At 40.6% G+C, this 23381-nt stretch overlaps 1 protein-coding gene and 1 non-coding gene across 2 annotated transcripts; one reads left to right on the forward strand and one right to left on the reverse strand.

Moving 5' to 3' along the window:
- The first annotated feature begins 13882 nt into the window (after positions 1–13882).
- On the forward strand, positions 13883–13989 carry LOC118486004. The gene has a single exon (XR_004877861.1). It is a non-coding gene; the product is annotated as a small nucleolar RNA R71 (small nucleolar RNA).
- An 8463-nt stretch (positions 13990–22452) lies between these two features.
- LOC110914198 (trithorax group protein osa-like) lies at positions 22453–23181 on the reverse strand. The gene has a single exon (XM_022159009.1). It carries the CDS (start codon positions 23179–23181, stop codon positions 22453–22455), a length of 729 nt encoding a protein of 242 aa, XP_022014701.1.
- Positions 23182–23381: the final 200 nt, after the last annotated feature.

Below are 23381 nucleotides of genomic sequence, written 5' to 3' on the forward strand. Positions count from 1 at the left end.
AATTCAGATTGTGCTAGAATAAGAGTTATAGTTTTAGCATTTATCAAGTTTCTTCAAGCTCATCAATCACCTACAATGGTGATTATGAAACCCTACAAGTATCATGCAAGATTTTGTCAAGAAATTATCTAGGGTTTGTCCTTAGACATCATATCACTTCTAATTTAGTCAATACATCACAAAATCAACTTGAACATTCGATTTCTATCACATGCAAGGAATTTGAGTTGAATCAAAACAACCTAATTTGGCATACCTTATGATCCCTTTGACGAGGTGATCACGAATCTATGCTCAGATTTTGATTTGGACTTGATTAAGACCTTCAATTGATCAATTTTGTGGAAGCTAGGGTTTGGTGAGGAGTTCTGGTCGCCCCCTGCATTCCCTGATCGACCAGACACACTTCTTGTGTGTTTGGTTTAATTTGTTTTGTTTTAATCAAATTAAGTTTCAAGTTCTACAACATAGGTCCCTCCATTTTTGTTTAACTTATAGTTTGGTTGTTTTAACCCTATTATAAGTTACTTCTAGACTTGTAGTTAACTAGGTTATAAATTCCTAGCTAGTTAATTCTTGTTTATTTTATACTTTATAATTCTAACATAAAGTTTTATATTTTCGGGGTGTTAGAAGTCCACCCCCCTTAAAAAGGGTTTCATCCCCGAAACCGAATTACGTACCAAATAATGTAGGGTAGAGCCGTTGCATCTCCTCTTCGGATTCCCATGTGGTATCCGCACCCTTCCTGTGTTCCCATTTAACCTTTACTTGATTGATCTCTTTATTCCTTAAGGTTTTCACCTTACGATCCAAAATCGCAATGGGCTTTACCACATAGTTTAGTCTGTCATCCACCTCGATGTCATCGTAGTGGATATAGGTTGTTTCATCCACTAAACATTTTCGAAGATGTGACACATGAAATGTGTTATGAATTCTGCCTAATTCTTCCGGTAGTTCAAGGCAGTATGCTACCTTCCCTACTCATTCGACAATTGTAAACGGCCCAATAAACCTCGGGCTTAATTTTCCTCTCTTTCTAAACCGGATAACCCCCTTCCATGGGGATACCTTAAGCATGACTTTGTCACCAACCTGAAACTCGATCGGTCTCCTCCTTTTATCTGCATACGACTTTTGTCTATCTTGTTCCGCTTTCAAGTGTGCCCTAAGCACATCAATCTTTTCATTAGTGGCTCGAACTATATCTTGGTGGGCGAGTTCACGTGGACCTACTTCACCCCAACATACCGGGGTTCGACATTTCCTACCATAGAGCATTTCGTACGGTGCCATCCCAATACTAGCATGGTAGCTGTTATTATACGAAAACTCGACTAATGGTAGATAGACATCCCAACTGCCTCCAAAGTCGATTATACATGCCTGTAGCATGTCTTCCAATGTTTGTATTGTTCTTTCACTCTGTCCATCCGTCTGAGGATGGTATGCAGTGCTGATGAACAATTTGGTTCCCATTTGCTCTTGGAAATCTTGCCAGAAATTTGAAGTGAACCAGGATCCCTATCGGACACGATGGATACCGGTACCCCATGGCGTGCTACTATCTCATTAGTGTAAACCTCAGACATCTTTTCGGACGTATACGTTTCACGTATCGGGATAAAATGAGCACTCTTGGTTAGTCTGTCAACAACTACCCATATAGCATCGAAACCGCGGTTCGTCCTTGGTAGTTTGGTTAATAGGTCCATCGTAATCTGTTCCCATTTCCAAACCGGGATTTCTAATGGTTGGAGTTTATCGTATGGTTTTTGGTGCTTCGCCTTGACTTGTAGACATGTCAAGCATTTCTCCACATATTTCACAACATCTCTTTTCATTCCGGGCCACCAATAGTTTTGTTTCAAGTCGTTATACATTTTGGTCTCTCCCGGATGAATGGAATAACGGGATTTGTGAGCTTCATCTAGTAGAAGCTTTTTAACCCCACATGTGTTAGGAATCCAGATTCTATTGAAACGTGTTTTCAAACCGTGATTGCCTTCTTCAAGATCTTTAAATTGGCCGAAAATTCTTTCCTTTCTCTAGTTTTCCGCCTTTACTGCTTCATCTTGTGCTCCTCGGATTCGTTCAAGTAAGCCCGAGGTCACAATAAGCTGCAATGATTGTACTCGTATCGGGGCATAATCTACCTCTCGGCTCAACTCATCTGCCACTACATTGGCTTTCCCGGGGTGGTAATGTATTTCACAATCATAATCCTTGACCGTTTCCAACCACCGCCTTTGCCTCATGTTTAATTCCTTTTGATCGAAGAAATATTTCAAACTTTTATGGTCGGTAAAGATTGTACATTTTACCCCATACAAGTAATGCCTCCATATTTTTAAGGCAAACACCACTGCTGCTAGCTCCAAGTCATGAGTCGGGTATTTCTTTTCGTGGATCTTCAATTGCCTCGAGGCATTGGCGATGACCTTGCCTCGTTGCATTAAAACACATCTGAGCCCCGAATGCGACGCATCCGAGTAAACCACCATATCGTCAACTCCTTCTGGTAATGTTAACACTGGAGCGTGAGTTAACTTTTCTTTGAGCGTTTGGAAGGCTTCCTCCTGTTCGATGCCCCATACGAACTTTTCCTTCTTGCGAGTCAATTTGGTCAACGGTAAGGCAATTTTGGAGAAATCTTGTATGAATCTCCGATAATATCCCGCGAGCCCTAAAAAGCTTCGGATTTCCAAGGGATTCCTTGGAGTGTTCCATTTGACACGGCTTCTACTTTTGACGGATCACTAGTACCCCGTTGGCACTAATGATATGCCCAAGAAACTGTACCTCTCGTAGCCAGAAGGCGCATTTCGAGAATTTTGCATACAGTTTTTCTCGTTTGAGTGTCTCCAACACTTCTTGCAAATGGTATGCATGCTCAGCTTCATTCTTCGAATATACCAAAATGTCGTCGATAAACACGATTACCGACTTATCCAGCATAGGTTTGCAAACCCGGTTCATGAGGTCCATGAAAGCCACGGGCGCATTAGTCAACCCAAAGGGCATTACAAGGAACTCGTAATGCCCGTACCGTGTACGAAAGGCCGTCTTCGGTACGTCCTCCTCCTTGACTTTCAATTGGTGATAACCCAATCTGAGATCAATCTTTGAGAACCAACTCGCTCCTTGTAGCTGGTCAAACAAGTCATCAATTCTTTGAAGTGGGTATCGATTCTTTACCGTGAGTATGTTTAACTCTCGGTAATCGATACACATGCACATACTGCCATCCTTCTTTTTCACGAATAGAACTGGTGCACCCGACGGGGATACACTCGGTCGGATAAACCCTTTATCGAGCAATTCTTGGATTTGAGACATTAATTCTTGTAGTTCCAACGGCGCGAGCCGATACGGCACCTTGGACACAGGTTTTGCGCCCGGAATCAATTCGATTCCGAACTCTATCTCCCGTTCTGGTGGTATTCCCGGTAGTTCTTCCGGGAACACATCTTCGTAATCACGTACCACTGGCATGTCTCCAATTTTGAAGGATTCTTTCTCCGAATCACTTGCGTATACCATGTAGGCCTTGCATCCATGTTTCATAAGTTTGTGGGCTTCTAGCATTGAGCATACTATCGGGTTACCCCCTTTTTTCACCATATATCGTAACGTGTTTTCCGCTAGGAGACGTAAGTTTTATTTGCTTTCGGAAACAAACCACCTTCGCGTGATATCGGGACAACCAGTCCATCCCCACGATCACTTGGAATTCTCCCATCGACATCGGGATCAAGTTTATTGTGTATTCTTCGTCATCAACGCTCAATTTATAGTTTTCACATACATCACAAACAATAAAACTCTTGTTATTACCTATCTCTACTTCTAAGGGCATAGGTAATTTTGTTAGAACAAATGAAGGATGTCGAATAAATCCATATGAAATAAAGGATTTATTCGCACCCGTATCAAATAATACACGTGCATGAATCGAGTTTACAACAAATATACCTGAGACCACTTCAGGTTCAACCTTTGCTTCTGCGGCAGTCAATTGGAAAGATCTTGCCTTTGCTTTTGGGGCTTCACCTTTCGGGTCTTGCCCATCTTTCTTTCCAACCAACTCCGGGTATTCCGACCTTTTGTGACCTGGTCGGTAACAATTGTAGCAAACCGTCACTTTCTCCGGGCATGACGTAGCCATGTGTCCCGTCTTCCGACATATGGGACAAGGTTTATCCTTGAAGCGGTATTCGCCCTTATGACCCTTTCCGCAGATTTTGCAACTTGGCGACCCGCCTTTTGCATCTGATTTCTTCACCGTTTCGTTTGTTCGCGCTTTCTTGGTAGGGCTTGGATTAACATCATGTGCCCTTCGTTCGCCCCGTTCAACCTGATTTTTCAGTTCAATTTCCCGTTCCCGAGCAACATTTATGATCTCGGTAAGGGTCTCGTATTTTGAAGGAGTCATAAACTCCCTATACTCGGCACTCAACATGTTATAGTAGTAGTATATCTTTTGTTCTTCATTCGAATCCAATTCATTGCAAAACTTTTTCTTATCCATAAACGTTGCCGTAATCTTGTCTATGGTCTCGCCCTTGTGCCTAAGTTGCATGAACTCTTCCTTGATTCTATTAACGACCGCCTTGGGGCTATGATGTTTAAGAAACGGCGTCTTAAACTCCTCCCATGTCATGACCTTAGCCGCTTCGGTACCAATCTCTCTCTTTTTGTTATCCCACCAGTCTTTCGCTTGACCCCTTAATTGACCCGTACCATAGGCTACGTAGTCATCTTCATCACAATGGGTCCTCTCGAATAACCCTTCAATATCACTTAGCCATCGTTGGCACACTATTGGGTCAACCTCCCCATTATATATTGGTGGTTTACACACCATGAATTCCTTGTATGAACAAGGCTTTCGTCCTCCGGGCTTTTCCTTTGCTAGATTAGAACTATCTTCCAATTTCTTGATTCTCTCGTCTACTATCGATAGAACCGTGTTTTGAATTTTATCAATAAAGCCCGACAAACTATTTTCGATCACCATTCCAACCTATTCGGCAATCACTTCTCTCATTTGTTCGGTGACTCTTGGCACCGCATCATCATTACCTCCATCCGCCATCTCTATTACTGAAATGTTTACATTAATTGTTAAACATTTCATTTATAACATATGATTTACTTGTTTTGATTTAATCAAGTTCATAACTTGATTCAACCGTTCTTGTTTCATGCATTTCCTGTGTTTGAGTGAGCTTACGCACTCTTTTCATGCATATTTGTTCATGATTTATTTCTATATTCTCTAAATCTACTTAAAACGATTAACTCTTACCGGATGCTTGATCAAGCTTGAACCGAACACTTTATTGACAACCTTGAGCTCTGATTACCAACTTGTAAGACCCTTAATAAAAAGGAGGGGATTTGAAAATAAATTACATGAATTTCATACTAAAATTTGAGTTTACAAAATTTTCATGTTTAAAGACCATACACATTGATAATAAGTACAAAAACAAGTTTTTAATAACACCTACTAGTTAACTACTAACTAGTTTAAAACATTGATCACATGATTAGCAATTCATTTACATCAAAAACATTGTCTAAACAAGATCGAGTTAACGCGAAAGCATCCAAAAGTTTTGTGTTCGGTTCTTGAAACATGCTCGATCATCATCCGGAAGGACCCCTTTAGTACCTAGAGTCAAAACCACTTAAAAAGTTAGCCATGACATACATACAATACTTATAAACAAGTTCTAGGATTGAAACCATCGAAAATAAAATAAAATTCAGCTTTTTACCCTGTCGCGTGTCGCGAAGGGTTCTCACGTGGCGCGGGAGGCCCCGCGTGTCGCGCCAGATCTGCCAACCCCTGTCGCGTGGCGCGGGGGAACACGTTTTCCAGCAGGTCCAGTTTCTGGACCTGCATTTTCTGCCAGCTCCGAATTTTTACTATGTTCAACTTCAAATGGTCATAACTTTGGATCCGTAAGTCCGATTTAACCGATTCTTTTTCCTACGCGACCGTAATTTAATTACGGACGCCTTTATCGATATGTTTTGCATAAAAATATTAATTTATAACAGTTGTTCTATAATTTGTCCCTTGTTTATTTGACCCATTTGTTTACAAGTTCCATAGCATGTATTATTTTCTCATAAACTTAAAGCCAATGCACCCATTTCCACGTTTACCGAGTGTGAGCTTTTACTCCCCTCCCGAGGGTTGCTTGTGCAATAATCATCATGCTTGTTTACAGGAATTTATCCGTGCATTTTTAAAATCATTTGACGAGCGAATGTTCCGAGCTATAATCCCTCTACAAGGGCTCATGCTTTTACAACGGATTTGCGTGTCCGTTACACGACTTACGCTTGATACATAACCAATCGAAATGATGGCTATTGGTTTTACATTTGTAACACAACTTGTTTTGACCCGTTTGGATGCCGAATGGATATCCCCATTGCTAGACACATCCAAACTCTATTTCTAACTCATGTTTTGATCCGTTTTACTTGTTTAAGGCACTTTGTCACTTCCGTGACTAATTGGTTCATCTTGTTTACCAAATTTCAATATAACAATGTAAGACCAACAATTAAACATAATGTAGCGAAACTATAAATCGCGTACCTTTAGAGCACACCTTTCCCACGCATATTCCCTTCGGCTTGTCCGCTTGACGGTCCGGACTCTTTGCGTAGAGAGTTCAATTTTCAATTGGTTTAGAACTCTTTACATGATTATTAACGCATCATTATAAACAATCATCAAATTTGCATTTTCATCCTACTTTTAACATTTAAATCCCCACTTAGGCATTTCAACAAACATCTAGCGGGTCAGATTTTCACATAATCATTACCAAGTTCATGACTTGTAATTATCATCTAATTTCACTTTAATTAGTCAACTTTACACATATCTTAACATCAATATTTATGAAATTACTTCTTAAATTCAGATTGTGCTAGAACAAGAGTTAAAGTTTTAGCATTTATCAAGTTTCTTCAAGCTCATCAATCACCTACAATGGTGATTATGAAACCCTACAAGTATCATGCAAGATTTTGTCAAGAAATCATCTAGGGTTTGTCCTTAGACATCGAATCACTTCTAATTTAGTCAATACATCACAAAATCAAGCTAAACGTTCGATTTCTATCACATGCAAGAAATTTGAGTTGAATCAAAACAACCTAATTTGGCATACCTTATGATCCCTTTGACGAGATGATCACGAATCTATGCTCAGATTTTGATTTGGACTTGATTAAGACCTTCAATTGATCAATTTTGTGGAAGCTAGGGTTTGGTGAGGAGTACTAGTCGCCCCCTGCGTTCCCTGATCGAACAGACACACTTCTTGTGTGTTTGGTTTAATTTGTTTTGTTTTAATCAAATTAAGTTTCAAGTTCTACAACATAGGTCTCTCTTTTTTGTTTAACTTAAAGTTTGGTTGTTTTAACCCTATTATAAGTTACTTCTAGACTTGTAGTTTACTAGGTTATAAATTCCTAGTTAGTTAATTCTTGTTTATTTTATACTTTATAATTCTAACATAAAGTTTTATATTTTCGGGGTGTTACAGGTTAAACATGCCTAAACATGTGCTTATATTATTTACCAAGTTATTTAAATGATAAAACGTATTTTATAGCTTCTACATTATCAGTTATGAATTATTTTATAAAAACTGACTCGTTTGACTTTTCTGTTCATAACTTTGACCCGACAATTGACTAAGTAAACGTGATAATTAGGAGGTGCCCTTTTGAGGGATTATCACCTACTTAATTACCAACACATAGCCACTTTCAATTCGAATAATGGCTGGACCGTTAGTGATTAATCACAAAGTCAAAGTATCATTACGAAATCTTTGACTTTCGGTCATTAAGCTAAATAAAACTTAACTACAGGAGCTAAGAACGCTTACAATGGTCCTTAGCACGAAGATTAAACTTGAGAAAGCTTCCGAGATGACCAGGATGCTTCAGAGATCAATTGAGAGTGAAACTCAAATGTGCAAGTTCAAATGAAACAAGGCAAGGGCCTTTATATAGGCAATTGAGAGTCCCCAAGATCAATCCAGCTGTTCTAAGGAGTAACCAGATGATCCCAAGTGTCCCCATGGCAGCAAAACCATTTGCACAGTCCTTGGTATAAAAAACAAGCATGGAATGGCAGGGAAAACAGGCCATCGCGTTGCGCGACGGCCATCGCGTTGCGCAACGGCACACCTGCTTTGGCGTCGCGTAGCGCAAGCCCTATGGGGGACTAGTTTTTGAGTTTCAAACTTGGTAGAATCAACCCCTGGACCTTTTAAAGCGTAACAACTTCTATTTTAAGCACTTTTAACCCATAAAGTTTATATTTGGATGATCTTTAGGATATAACCAAACACCGTTAGGTCCGGTTTCGTTAAACGATATCCGAAAATACTAGTTTTGCCTCGTTGATGCTTTTAACCCTTTATTCACGAAAGTTAACGTATTTATACAAAACGATATCGAACCTCGTGAAATTTTTGTCACTTATTCTTGAGAGTATAATTAATCGTTACAAAGCCCGGGTTGGTTAGAAGGTCACTCAGAGGTAGTAATTTAACATGTTGACACATTTAACCCTCGCGTCTTGTAAACTTTCACTTTCTTTCACAAACGGCTTTATACGTTTCATAATTTATTCGTTTAAGAGTATAAACGTCGTGTAGGGTTGTTGAGAGGCATAAATTTTCAAATGTTGACACTTTTGGTCCTTCCACACACATACTTTCTTTGTTTGTTAACTTTAGTCCCTCAAAATCAATTCATTTCACGTTTAGAGTTCATGACACGTGTCTTTATTATATTGGGCATGATTTTGCGAGGTGTTACATCCTCACCCCCTTAAAAGAAATCTCAACCTCGAGATTTACTGAAATAAATGAGGGTATTTCTGTTTCATCGTGGACTTAACCTCCCACGTGTATTCTGGGCCTCTACGGGCATTGTGCGTGTCAGTGTGTATATAATTTAGGTGTATATTTTAAGCCCTTTTTACACTTTTTAGCCAAGTTTTAAATTTATAAACACGATATTCACTAACACTAAACACACATATGGGCAAGTGCACCCATCGTGGACGCAGTATAGTGTTGGTAAGATACCGAGGTCATCCAAGGACACAAGAGCTTTTAGTACCGGTTTATCCTCAACGTCTAATCAAATCAAAATGTTAAAAAACGTTTTTAAACTAGAAAAATAAGACTAACTAAAATGCTGAAAAGTAAAATAAAAGTAAAAACAGATAGACAAGATGAATCACTTGGATCCGACTCGTGTGTAGTGTAACCTTTGATTATTTTCTCACTTTTGCACTTATTTAAGAGATTATCTTAGTTATTGTAGTAGGCCCCTCTTTTGAAGGCGACGTTACCCTTAACCCTGTAGTTTGAGTCAGCAAGGATACAATCCTAAAGGGTCAGATTTTTGAAAGATAATTAATTAAGTTATTAATGCATAATGTGGTAGGCCCTTTATTTAAAGGCGACGTTACCCTCGGCTAAGTAGTCTGAGTCAGCAGGGATACAGTCCTAAGTAGACAGGTTAAAGTTTTAATAGTAGTTTAACTTACGAGGGGGTCAAAGAGTTTGGACCCCCGCTATCCAATACAGGTGGGTATTGAAGGAGGTCCTACTAAATTTGACCCAGGTCCTTTGCAGGATCTATACACTGAACAATGGCAAGACTCTTACCAAACCGTTCCCTTAACCCCTGACCAGGTAGCCAACATACCTCCATATAGACCGTGGAGATATGAATGGTGCAAATCTTTTATTTTATATAGACAGTAAAATAATGCCAAGACACCACGGACAAACGATAAGGAAGAATCACCTTCAACATAAGAAACTTGTAATTAAAGTCATTAATACAAAACCAATAAAACGTGCAAAAGATTAAAAATAAAAAAGTATTAAACTAAACACTTGTCTTCACCAAGTGATGTAAGAGACTTAGGCAAACATGGCCTTTGATTGTCAAGAACTCTTACGATCAATCTTGGATCCCGAGACGACTCACACACTCTATGATGGACAATGGATGATGGTGGTGGATGATGGTGTTGTGATGGTGGTAGGTGAAGTGTGAGAGAGGTGGTGTGCCAAGGGATGAGTTGCAAGAGCTCCAAGCACTCCTATTTATAGGCTGAACAGAAGCTCGGGCATGACCCCGTGTCCATCCTCCTCTCTTTTTTCATTAAATGCAGTTTGTCTGCATTAGTTGACCACAACCCCGTGTGCAGAAGCATATCTGTACTATCAAGATTTGCCTGAATTCCGTGAATCTTATAGTTAACCATGGCCCCGTGTCCGCTGAGCACGGCCCCGTGGTGGGCGATGGAAGCTTCTACCACTTTGTCTTTTCTGCTGACACTTGGGCACGCCCCTGTGCTCACTGAGCACGGGGCGTGTTCAGTCTTCTGTCTTCTTGTTTTGCTTGGGAAGATGCTATCGGGAGGTCGGGCATGCCATGTTTGCTCCTTTTCTTGTATTTATGTTAGATTTAGCTGCCTTTTTGCTTCTTTTATTTATTTGAGCTCATTTAATCCTGAAAATATAAAAGGAAGACAAAAGCACACTTTTTCCAACATTAGTACTAAAATGGGTTAGTTTTAGGCCACAATTGATGTAATTTATATGTTGCATTTTGTGCACATCAAATACCCCCACACTTGAATCTTTGCTTGTCCTCAAGCAAAACTCTTTATAATGTGGCTTTTCACTCACAAATGGAATGGGTAGAAGAGACGGTTTTTTTGGGCTTGTTATAGAGTGTCGGGATTTCCAAGATTCTTTATTAAATTTTACTTTTATTTATTTACAATCCTATTTGTCATGATTTATTAAAAACGTTTCATAAGATAAATTACTTATTAGGGCATAACATGCCTCTTTAAAATTCCATTTATATACAAGTTCACATCACTCAACACTCGGCCGAAGGTGTATTTTTAGTGAATCACTCGAGAGCGGCATGGAACTTACTTCTACCATAAGCTTGCCAAGCAATCAATCCTCCTCCTTTTTAACTATATACCTTTGAAAATATCAAGAGGACTTTTTGGGTGAAAGGTTAGGCTTGGGCTAAAGGTGGGTGGTTGGGTTAGTGGTTAGTAAAAGGGCGAAAGTGTAAAAAGCGTCGGTTTTTGAAAGACTTTTTATTTTTCACAATTTATTTTATTTTGATGAACCATTTCTTTCAAACAAAGTTATTTTTGATGAACTTGTTTGTTTATTTGGTTTCATCATCATTTTTTTTTCAAGTCATAAGAAAAACCGAGCTTTGTTACTAAAAGAAAGGGTTAAAATAAAAAGGGTTTTTGTGGGTAAAAAGGGTGTTTGTTTTTGGGTTAAGAAATGAAAAGGTTTAGGCTCAAAGGGGTTAACTAGGGGGATTTTGGGTAGGTGGTAAAAAACTAAAAAGTAATGGTGTAGAAAGAAAAAGGGTTAGTCCTAATGCCTCTATCATTTACTTACTCGGGTTTAGGTTGGTAAGGACCGGGAATGTATTGTCGTGGCAAGTTCTCGAGTCGTAAGAACCAAGCGGCTATGCACACAAGAAACGAAAAATGAGCATTTAGTGTAAAGATATGTATTTGTATGCTCAATAAAGGCTCAAAACTCACTTTTGTGGGAATGCGTTTTTATGTGATCAAGTATATATAATCAAATTTTAACTAAGCTTGTCATGCTGTTTCATAATTTTCTTATGTTGGTTCTTTTTATCACGACGCTATCGGTTGAATGTGTATAACGGTGTTAAAAGCAAAATTTTATGTTACTGGTACTCTGGACACGGCCCCGTGGTGACCGGGCACAGCCCCGTGTTCAAGTGCCAGTAACAGAAGTTTGTAAAAAGGAACAGAAGCCTGGACACGGGGGCGTGTTCAGTGAACACAGCTTGTGTCCAGTTACTTGAACTGGGCGTTTTCTGCAGATCGTGCAGCACGGGGCCGTGTCGGGTGGACACGACCCGTGCTGAACTTGCTGTAATGAAGAATTTTTTGTCGGATGGCCATGTTTTCGTGCATGGGGTGATGTTTCTCGTTTCCCTTCTTATCCTTCGCCATCTCAAGTGTGTTTTATTCCTGAAAATTAAAATTAAACTAAAAATTAATCTAAGCTAAACTAAGGATAGTTCCGCGGAATGCCTCCGTGGTGCGCCACGTTTATAAGGGTCCTTGGCTAGATCCAAACTCCGGTCACATGTTATCCAAGCGGGATGTTTTACATCCCATGTTGCACCGTCGGAGAGCATCATCCAAACTCGAATCAATGACCTTCATGTAACTAACCGGGTCATCGTCCTTTACTCTCTTCCCAACCCCAAACTTCACTTCCTTATCCCCAAACTTCAAAGTAAGTGTTCCGTCATTCATGTCTACCACTACTTGTGCAGTGGCTAGAAATGGCCTCCCTAGTATGAGGGGGACTTCGGTGTCCTCCTCCATATCTAGTATGACGAAGTCGGCCGGGTAGACGAAATTATCGACTTTGACCAATATATTTTCAGCGACACCTTGCGGGTATTTGACGGATCTGTCGGCAAGTTGTATACTCATTTTGGTACGGCTTGTTTTTCCTAGGCTGAGTCGTTTGAACATTGATGCAGGCATGAGGTTAATGCTAGCCCCAAGGTCGGCTAGTGCATTACGAACGGGGATTCCCCGATCGAGCAAGGAATCGTGAAGCTTCCAGGATCAATCTTCTTTTGTGGGAGTTTATTGAGTACAAGGGCGAAGCATTCTTCACCTAAGTTAACTAATTGCAATGATTCAATTTTCCTTTTATGAGTGAGGAAGTCCCTCATGAATTTTGAGTATTTAGGCATTTGAGTTAGGAATTCGATAAATGGAATATTAACATGCAATTGTTTTAGTAAATTTTCGAATTTTGCGAATTGCTCATTGGTCTTTTGGCGAATTAACTTACCGGGGTATGGAACTGGAGGAGCCTTGGTAGGCTCTTGAATTAGAGGAGAAGCCTTCTCTTGTTGGGGCGGTGTTGTGCTTCCCTCAGTTGGCGGTGGTGGAGCCTCTTCGGAACCCACGGTACGATTTCTCAATGTTATGCGATGGACTTGTGCTTTTGGGTTTGTTTCGGTATTACTTGGTAACGCGCCTTGTGGTCTCTCGGAGAAATTTTGAGCTAATTGATTTATTTGTTTTTCAATGTTTTGTATACTAGCTTGTTGATTTCTAAAATTCGACTCCAATTGTTGAAATCGATCCGAGTTTTTCTTTTCAGTATCGGAGATGAGGCGAGATATTGTATCTTCAAGCCTTTCTCGCCCACCTTGTTGTTGAGGGAAATTTTGTGACTCGTTTCTTGGTTGTTGAAAGTTTGTTCGTTGGTTTAGGTTTTGTTGGTTACTACTAGTGCCGGGTTCTCTCCAACCAAGGTTAGGGTGGTTACGCCATCCTTGGTTGTAGGTACCCGTTGGAGGACCCGACGGCCTAGGTCTGTTATCAATGTAGTTTACCGACTCTGGTTGATCATCTGTTTCTTTCATACAACTCCAACTTTCATGTGGCCCACCACACCCTTCACAAGCCATAACCGAGACTGTTTTTGTCATTTCTAACTTTTTGATTTTTGAAGAAAGGGCCTCGATTTGGCCTTGTAAAGAAGTGCTTTCATCAACCTTATGGGCGCCCGGGGCAATAGATTTATTGCGTCGGGGAGTGTGCCACTGAAAATTGGTTTGAGCAATTTCCTCAATTGGATTGTATATTTCATGTGGGCGGCGATTACCTAAAAGTCCCCCGGAGCTAGAGTCAAGTGTTTGTCTTGTGTGTGGCAACAACCCATTATCGAAAGTGGATACTTGTTGCCATACCGCAAGACCGTGATGAGGACACTTTCGCAATAGCTCCTTGAACCTTTCCCAAGTTTCATATAAGGATTCCCCATCCTCTTGTGAATATGTATTAATTTCAGTCATTAATTTAGCCATTTTAGCGGGAGGGAAATACTTATATAGAAACTTTTGGGCTAGTTCATCCCAGGTGTTTACCGAGCCAACTAGGAGGGCGTTGAGCCAAGCCTTTGCTCGGTCCTTTAATGAAAATGGAAACATCCGAAGGCGGATGGCGTCGTTTGATGCTCCATTGATCCGGAAGGTATCACATATTTCTAAGAAATTAGTAATATGCAGATGGGGATCCTCGTCGGCAAGCCCATGGAACGTTGCGGAGTTTTGAAGCATCTGTATCAAATGTGGCCGAAGTTCGAAGTTGTTAGCTTTGACATTCGGAGCATTGATAGCGGCGCCGAGATTACCCACGGTGGGTCGTAGGTAATCCATGAGGGTACGTTGGTCCGCCATTGGAAGTGGGTCCCCCGAAACTTTCTCTTGGTTTTTAGTTTTAAGTCTTTTTCTGAGAAAGCGTTCGGGTTCTTCTAGAGGTTCTTTTATGTCTCTACTAGAACTGGAGCTCATACACTACGTAGAAAGTTCAGATGTGGTGCCTGGGTTCCAAGTCCTGCAATAAAAACAGAAAAGAATGTTGGTCAGAAAGTTCACCACGGCCCCATGCTCAGTGAACACGGCCCGTGGTCGGAGATACAGTGATTGTTTTCCGGATCCCTATTACTGGGAAGTTGGGCACGGCCTCGTGTTGCACCGACACGGCCCCGTGCTCAGCTCTCTGTAACTCGGAAAATAAAAACTGCCAGTGACACTGCTGGGCAAGGCCCGTGTCCGACCAGGCACGTCCCGTGCTGAGCTCTGCAGAAGCTGAAAAATTAAGAAAATCTAAAAAAAATAAAAATAAAATAGAAAAAATGATTAGGCCGCTGATTCCTAACATTCTTAAAATCCTTGTATCCCCGGCAACGACGCCAAAAACTTGATGCGTGTCAGTGTGTATATAATTTAGGTGTATATTTTAAGCTCTTTTTACACTTTTTAGCCAAGTTTTAAATTTATAAACACGATATTCACTAACACTAAACACACATATGGGCAAGTGCACCCATCGTGGACGTAGTATAGTGTTGGTAAGATACCGAGGTCGTCCAAGGACACAAGAGCTTTTAGTACCGGTTTATCCTCAACGTCTAATCAAATCAAAATGTTAAAAAAAGGTTTTTAAACTAGAAAAATAAAACTAACTAAAATGCTGAAAAGTAAAATAAAAGTAAAAACAGATAGACAAGATGAATCACTTGGATCCGACTTGTGTGTAGTGTAACCTCTGATTATTTTCGCACTTTTGCACTTGTTTAAGAGATTATCTTAGTTATTGTAGTAGGCCCCTCTTTTGAAGGCGACGTTACCCTCAACCTAGTAGATTGAGTCAGCAAGGATACAATCCTAAAGGGTCGGATTATTGAAAGATAATTAATTAAGTTATTAATGCATAATGTGGTAGGCCCCTCTTTTGAAGGCGACGTTACCCTCGGCGAAGTAGTCTGAGTCAGCAGGGATACAGTCCCAAGTAGACGGGTTAAAGTTTTAATAGTAGTTTAACTTATGAGGGGGTCAAAGAGTTTGGACCCCCGCTATCCAATACCGGTGGGTATTGAAGGAGGTCCTACTAAATTTGACCCAGGTCGTTTGCAGGATCTATACACTGAACAATGGCAAGACTCTTACCAAACCGTTCCCTTAACCTCCAACCAGGTAGCCAACATACCTCCATATAGACCGTGGAGATATGATTGGTGAAAATCTTTTATTTTATATAGACAGTAAAAGAATGCCAAGACTCCACGGACAAACGATTAGGAAGAATCACCTTCAACATAAGAAACTAGTAATTAAAGTCATTAATACAAAACCAATAAAAAAGTGCAAAAGATTAAAAATAAAAAGCATTACACTAAACACTTGTCTTCACAAAGTGATGTAAGAGACTTAGGCAATCATGGCCTTTGATTGCCAAGAACTCTAACGATCAATCTTGGATCCCGAGACGACTCACACACTCTATGATGGACAATGGATGATGGTGGTAGATGATGGTGTTGTGATGGTGGAGGGTGGTGGGTGAAGTGTGAGAGAGGTGGTGTGCCAAGGGATGAGTTGCAAGAGCTCCAAGCACTCCTATTTATAGGCTGAACAGAAGCTCGCGCACGGCCCCGTGTCCATCCTCCTCTCTTTCTTCATTAAATGCAGTTTTTCTGCATTAATTGACCACGCCCCCGTGTCCGCTGAGCACGACCCCGTGTGCAGAAGCATATATGTACTATCAAGATTTTCCTGGATTCCGCGAATCTTATAGTTGACCACGGCCCCGTGTCCGCTGAGCACGGCCCCGTGGTGGGCGATGGAAGCTTCTACCACATTGTCTTTTCTGCTGACACTTGGGCACGCCCCCGTGCTCACTGAGCACGGGGCGTGTTCAGTCTTCTGTCTTCTTGTTTTGCTTGGGAAGATGCTATCGGGAGGTCGGGCATGCCACGTTTGCTCCTTTTCTTGTATTTATGTTAGATTTAGCTGCCTTTTTGCTTTTTTTGTTTATTTGAGCTCATTTAATCCTGAAAATACAAAAGGAAGACAAAAGCACACTTTTTCCAACATTAGTACTAAAAAAGGGTTAGTTTTATGCCACAATTGATGTAATTTATATGTTGCATTTTGTGCACATCAGGCATCCCATTTTACTTTCACAATCGGCACATGCTTTCTTCGAAGCTTCTAACCTATCGATCCTCGATCGACAGAGGTTTTTCAACGAACTTCAAGCTCTCATCAATCTGGACATCCTTATGCGACATTGCTAGCGATTCATCGGCTAGACATTTCTTTAAATTACAAATGTGGAACACATTGTGAATTCCACTAAGCTCTTCAGGTAGATTCAGCTTGTAAGCTACAGTTCCGACACATTCGATGATCACGAATGGTCCTATGTATCTTGGGCTCAGCTTGGCCTTTTTGCCAAAACGCATCACCCCTTTCCAGGGTGACACCTTGAATAACACTTTATCTCCAACTTCAAACTTTAGAGGTTTGCGCCTCTTATCTGCGTAGCTTTTCTGCCTATCCTTGGCAGCTATCAAACGGTCACGGATTTCAACGATCTTATCTGTCGTCTCGAGGACTATATCAGTTCCTGACAGTTGGGTTTCTCCAACTTCCACCCAACAAACTGGCGTTCTGCACTTTCTTCCATACAAGGCCACAAAAGGCGCGACTTGGATACTCGAATGATAATTATTATTGTATGAAAATTCAATCAAAGGAAGATGGTCATCCCAACTTCCACCCAAGTCAATAACACAAGCCCTGAGCATATCCTCCAGCATTTGAATCGTACGCTCGCTCTGCCCATCCGTCTGAGGATGATAAGCAGTGCTGAAATTTAAACGAGTGCCTAGAGATTGCTGAAAGCTTTTCCAAAAATGAGACGTATATCTAGTATCCCTATTAGAGATAATAGATACCGGAACTCCGTGGAGAGATACTCTCTCATCCACGTACAGCTGAGCTAGCTTATCGGAGCTGTGCGTTTCTTTAATAGGTAAGAAGTGAGCTGACTTGGCCAGCCTGTCGACTATAACCCAAATCGTATCATTCCCATGTTTCGTCCTTAGTAACTTGGTGATAAAATCCATAGTTACCATTTCCCACTTCCAAGTGGGAAGTTCAGGCTGTTGCAGTAAACTTGACGGCTGTGCACACGTCAGACATTTAGCCACATATGTGGCTATAGATTTCTTCAAACGTATCCACCAATAATTTGCCTTTAGATCCTGATACATGTTATCACTGCCTGGATGGACTGAATATTTTGAACTATGAGCTTCTTGAAGGATCACATCTCTAAGTCCTCCATGGATTGGAACCCAGATTCGACCATTTAATCTAAGGATTCCATCCTTGCCATACGACAATTGATCAGCAGTTACGCCTAACTTCTCATTCGGAAAGTTACTTTCTAATACAGCTTCCTTCTGTGCAGCTAACAGCCTTTCATTCAAGCTGTTCCTTAACTCGATACTTTTAGCGTTGATCCTTATTGGTTTAATCTTTTCCTTTCTGCTCAAAGCATCAGCAACAACATTTGCTTTGCCTGGATGGTAGTGAATTTCGCAATCATAATCATTCAGTGTCTCCATCCAACGACGCTGCCTCATGTTAAGATCTTTCTGGTTAAATAGATGTTGAAGGCTTTTATGATCTGAATATATTACACACTTGGTTCCATATAGATAATGCCTCCAAAGCTTTAGTGCAAATACAACGGCACCCAATTCCAAATCATGGGTGGTGTAGTTCTTTTCGTGCACCTTTAATGGACGTGAAGCATAGGCAATAACCTTGCCTCTCTGCATAAGCACACAACCCATACCGATGTGCGATGTGTCGCCATACACAACAAACTCTTCAATCCCATCTAGAAATGTCAACACAGGAGCATTGCTTAATTTCTGCTTGAGGATCTCAAAAGATTCTTGTTGCTTGGGACCCCAGTCAAACTTGACATTCTTGGGAGTTAACGAAGTTCGAGGTGCAGCAATCCTAGAAAAGTTTTCAATGAAACGTCTGTAGTATCCTGCTAGACCCAAGAAGCTGCGAATCTCTGTAGGTGTTTTTGGTGCTTGCCAATTCATAATTCGCTTCAATCTTAGCGGGATCCACCTGGATACCACGCTCACTCATCACATGTCCAAGAAATTGGACTTCTCGGAGCCAGAATTCACATTTATAGAACTTTGCATAAAGTTTCTCTTGCTGCAGAAGTTCAAGAATACATCGGAGATGTTTTTCATGATCGGCTTGACTCTTTGAATAAATAAGTATGTCATCAATAAAAACAACGACAAACTTGTCTAGATACGGTTTGCAAACACAATTCATGAGATTCATGAATGTTGCAGGTGCATTAGTGAGCCCGAAAGGCATCAATAAAACTCGTATTGGCTATATCGTGTTCTGAATGCAGTCTTGTGCACATCTTCGGTCCTGACCTTCAACTGATGTTAACCTGACCTCAAATTGATCTTTGAAAAGTAACTTGCCCCTTGAAATTGATCGAACAGGTTCTTGATTGTAACTTTGTTCGGCTCACGATAATCAATGCATAGACGCATTGATCCATCTTTCTTCTTCACAAATAGAATCGGTGCTCCCCAAGGGGACGAGCTAGATCGAATAAAACCCTTCTCTAATAAATCATCCAACTGTGTTCTTAATTCTTTCATTTCAGTCGGTGCCAGCCGATAAGATGCTCTTGCAACTGGTACTGCTCCAGGAATGATATCGATCCCGAATTCCACTTGTCTATCTGGAGGTAAACCAGGTAATTCTTCAGGAAAAACATCGGAATATTCAGAAATAACAGGAATATCTTCAATCTTGGGCTTTGATTCATCTATAGTTACCTGTGCCATGTAAATGACACAACCTTTCTTCAAACACTTTGATGCCTTAAGCATAGACACTTGCTTAGGCAATCCGTACTGCGTATCTCCCTGAATTGTAAGTGGCTCACCATAAGGGGTCTTAATGACAACTTGCTTTTTGTCACAGGCAATTTGGGCTTGGTTACGAGACAACCAATCCATGCCTATAACTATATCGAATCCTGCCAATTTCAACGGATGAAAAGACAACGGAAAAGAGTGATTCCTAATGGATATGAAACATCCATCTAAAATTGTTGAAGCACTCTCTATGGTACCATCAGCCAATTCTACTTCATATTTTACGCTTAGAGTTTTAACATGCAGATTTAACAGTTTATAAAATTTATTGTCTACAAAGGACTTATCTGCGCCAGAATCAAACAAAACTCTAGCATAAACATCATTGATAAGGAAAGTACCTGTTATAACATTATCATTCTGAACTGCCTCCTGAGCATTCATCTAGAAGACTCGAGCATTAGTCTTCTTGGCCTCTTCAGGCTTCTTTGAGTTTTTCGGGCAATTAGTCCTTATGTGCCCCTTCTCATTGCAACCATAACAGGTTGCATCCTTCATTTTCTTGCAATCCAAAGTTCTATGCTCCTTCGACTTGCAGATCCCATAAACATTAGGCTTCGTATGCGCTTGCGATTGCGATTCGTGTCTGCACTTCCCAAAATGGTGCTTCTGGCAGGTTTTACACTTAGGCTTCTCACCTGACTGCTGGGAGTCTTTTTCAAAACCCAGAACTCTTCCTATGCTCAGAGTTACCCTTTCTTTTTTTGTCAGAGCGACGTGAGCTCTCATCTTCATGTTTCCTCTTTCCCACTTCAGAAGTCTTAACAGACTTATTTCTAACCGCATCGAGTGTGAGAGATAAGGACAAATCTATCACAGACCTATAAGTAGTAGGCCTAGATGCTTTAACATTGCCTTTGATTTCTGGAGCCAGACCTCCAATGAAGCATGTTATGCGCTTAGGCTCGGGGGTAACTAGATAAGGGACAAGCCTATACATGGTGTTGAAACTTGTGACATATGCTTGACAATCCAAATTCTTCATGACCAGATTCAAGAAGTCAGTTTCAATTTTCTCTACCTCATGCTGAGGACAGAAGTTTTCTTTCATTAGTACCACAAATTGCTCCCACGACAAGTTATAAAGTGGGATCTTCCCTGTGGCATGGATTAACGACCTCCACCAAGCCAATGCTTCCTCTTTAAATGATTGTGAAACAAACTTCACAATATCTTGTTCCGCACAACCACTGATATCTACTACAGTATCCATCTCATCAAGCCATATCATACAGTCAATGGCTCCTTTTTCTCCTGTAAAGTCCCTTGGCTTGCAACAGACGAAGTATTTGTAGGAGCAAGTCTTGACACGTGGCTTCTGATTAAGCACAATTTGCTTAGATGGGAGACTCTTCTGATTCGACGAGTGACGAGAATTATCCTTATTTGACTCATGTGTTTTTGAAAGGGGCTTACTATGAGCCACAGTTTGAGTCTTTGTGCGAGTATTACTTGGTTCTTTGAACTGTCTGTCAATGGCTCTAGTAACAGCATTGTCTATCAATGCTTGTAGGTTTGCACCAGCTACATTTATTCTGGTGTTATCGTTTCTCTCCCTTGGATGACTATTAACCTCTTCTGATCAGACATGCTGAAGCTTGATCGCTATAAAACAATTGACAATAGTTTGTTCAGAAGTTTATTATGGAATCATCATTTTTGATGATTCATTAACCATGGTAAATATAAACCATATTTGGTTAATTTGATAGTCATATTTATTTTAAATTTTTCATTATAATTTATCGCAGTTATAAATTATTAAGGATATTAAAGTGGCACAAAAGGCCTAGTCACAAGGACAATTTTAAGTCATGATCATATAGGATCGAGGTATTGAGGTTTGAACAAAGTTCATCACCTTTTCTTGACAGGAAGTCATAGACTACACTGTCATTTGTAATTATGGACCGTAGGCACTTCATCACTAATGGATGTTTAAATCATCAAATAAGAATAAGGAGTTGGAAAAATTCAATATAAGGATGAGTAATGTGATTTTATCGAATCACATTGCCAGGAGTGCTAACATGTTTTCAGATGTTTACAAAGATTTGAATCTTAAAAAGGTTTTACCATCATGGCCATGTCTAAACTGACATATGGGCTAGGTTATACCTTTAAGATTTTCTTTTGATATTTATTGGTAGATCAATTAAAAATTGAATTCATATTTTGATTTTTTTTATATAGTACATTCACATACATAATGACAAATAAGAATTTAAAATGGAACATTCCATAAATTGTCTTAAGAAGTACAATAGTTGCCCTAAATGGGACTTAAAATAAACAACTTGTCAACGCAGGGACTGAAATAAGAAAGACAAGTCCACGAAGGGACCAAATACATAAATGAAATGTCCACGCAGGGACTTAATTGAAAATGAAATTACAAAACAATAAATAAATAAGGATTTCTAATAATCCCTCTTCTTCTTTGTTGGTGCATAAATGTCTGTTAACTTTGTCTTGTATCAAGTCATGTGTCTAGATAGGATAAACCAGTGTTTAGCAGGTCAGAAAACAGGTTTTGGATGTTAATGGGTAATTTCGCATGAAATTACAGGTTGGTAATTTCACACGAAATTACATGGTGATTTCGCATGAAATTGTAATTTCGTGTGAATGTAATTTCGCTTGGGGAATTCCGTGCGAAATTAGCTGCCCTATAAATACCCAACCTGCTGATTCATTTGTAACGATCTTGATTTCAGAGCCGAGGTGCTGTCAGTTTTTCAAACGATCAAGATTGCTTTGAAATCATTAATAAAAGGATAATTAAGGAGAATCAAGCTGTTTCACGTCGATATCACTGATTCCGCTTTTGATATTGATGCATAACTCTTCTGATTGACTCGTTAGGGTCACACGACGATCCAACATTCTTCCCCTTAATGAGGTTTGCTAAATCCTTTAGAAGACCGCGGTGACATCTACGCTATTCGTCTACCCTTTGTTCCACCTCGTGCAACCTCTAAAGAATTTTTTGTTGCTGCGGTGGTTGAATTTGTGGCAGCTGCGGCGGTTGCTGCTGCTGAGGTTGACGAGGCGATGGGTATTGATACCCATATGCAGGGTACCCAGTTGGGTACATAGGTGGGAAGGGTCCGGGATAGAGAGCATTGTAGTTTGCCGTTTCAATGTACGGGTCAACTGCAGGTGCATTGTTGTAGTTATAACCCGAATAAGCTTGCTGCTCAAACGGGTTGTACCCAGCTGCACCTGGGTAAGAAGGAATTGGGTTTTCATAACCCATGGGTGGTGCTGGTGCGACTAGTGCTGAGTCGACTTCAGAAACTGCATTTGAAGGCCCACCCATTTGCGGGTCTTCATAGAGCGACGGGTAGTTGCTGTTGCTGGAGTGTTGGGGGGGTGCTGAAATAGAAACCCCCACGCACGGACATCCATGCAGTTCTTCGTCGCCTCGATGGTTCGGGAGGCGGTGGCTGCTCTGGCGCTGGTGGTGGCGGTGGCGGTGGTGTGACCGCTGGAAATATGGGTCCTCAGAAGGGACCTGCTGGTGTGGTGGCGAGTTGCGGTGAGGGGGAGTATACTCCCACTTGTATGAGGCCCATCTTTCGGCCCAGATATCAGGGCCCTTGTAAGGCGAACCATGAAAAGATGATCTGCTAGAAATCTCGATGGGATGCGTCGGCGTCCCAGATGGTGACATCTCAGGATTTGGATCATCATCCACATCCATGTTTTGGTACTCGGGGAAATGATCATGTAACACCTCGAAAATTTGCGTCCTATAATTATTGACACGTGTCATAAGCTTGAACGAGTCAATGAATACTATAGAGGGACTAAAGTTGACAAACATAGAAAGTATGTGAATTCAAGGGTTCAAAATGTAAACAATGGATAAATATGCCCTACAATATCCCTACATGATGTTTA

Source organism: Helianthus annuus, chromosome 13 (genome assembly GCF_002127325.2).
Source record: "Helianthus annuus cultivar XRQ/B chromosome 13, HanXRQr2.0-SUNRISE, whole genome shotgun sequence".
NCBI classification, from domain to species: Eukaryota; Viridiplantae; Streptophyta; class Magnoliopsida; order Asterales; family Asteraceae; genus Helianthus; species Helianthus annuus.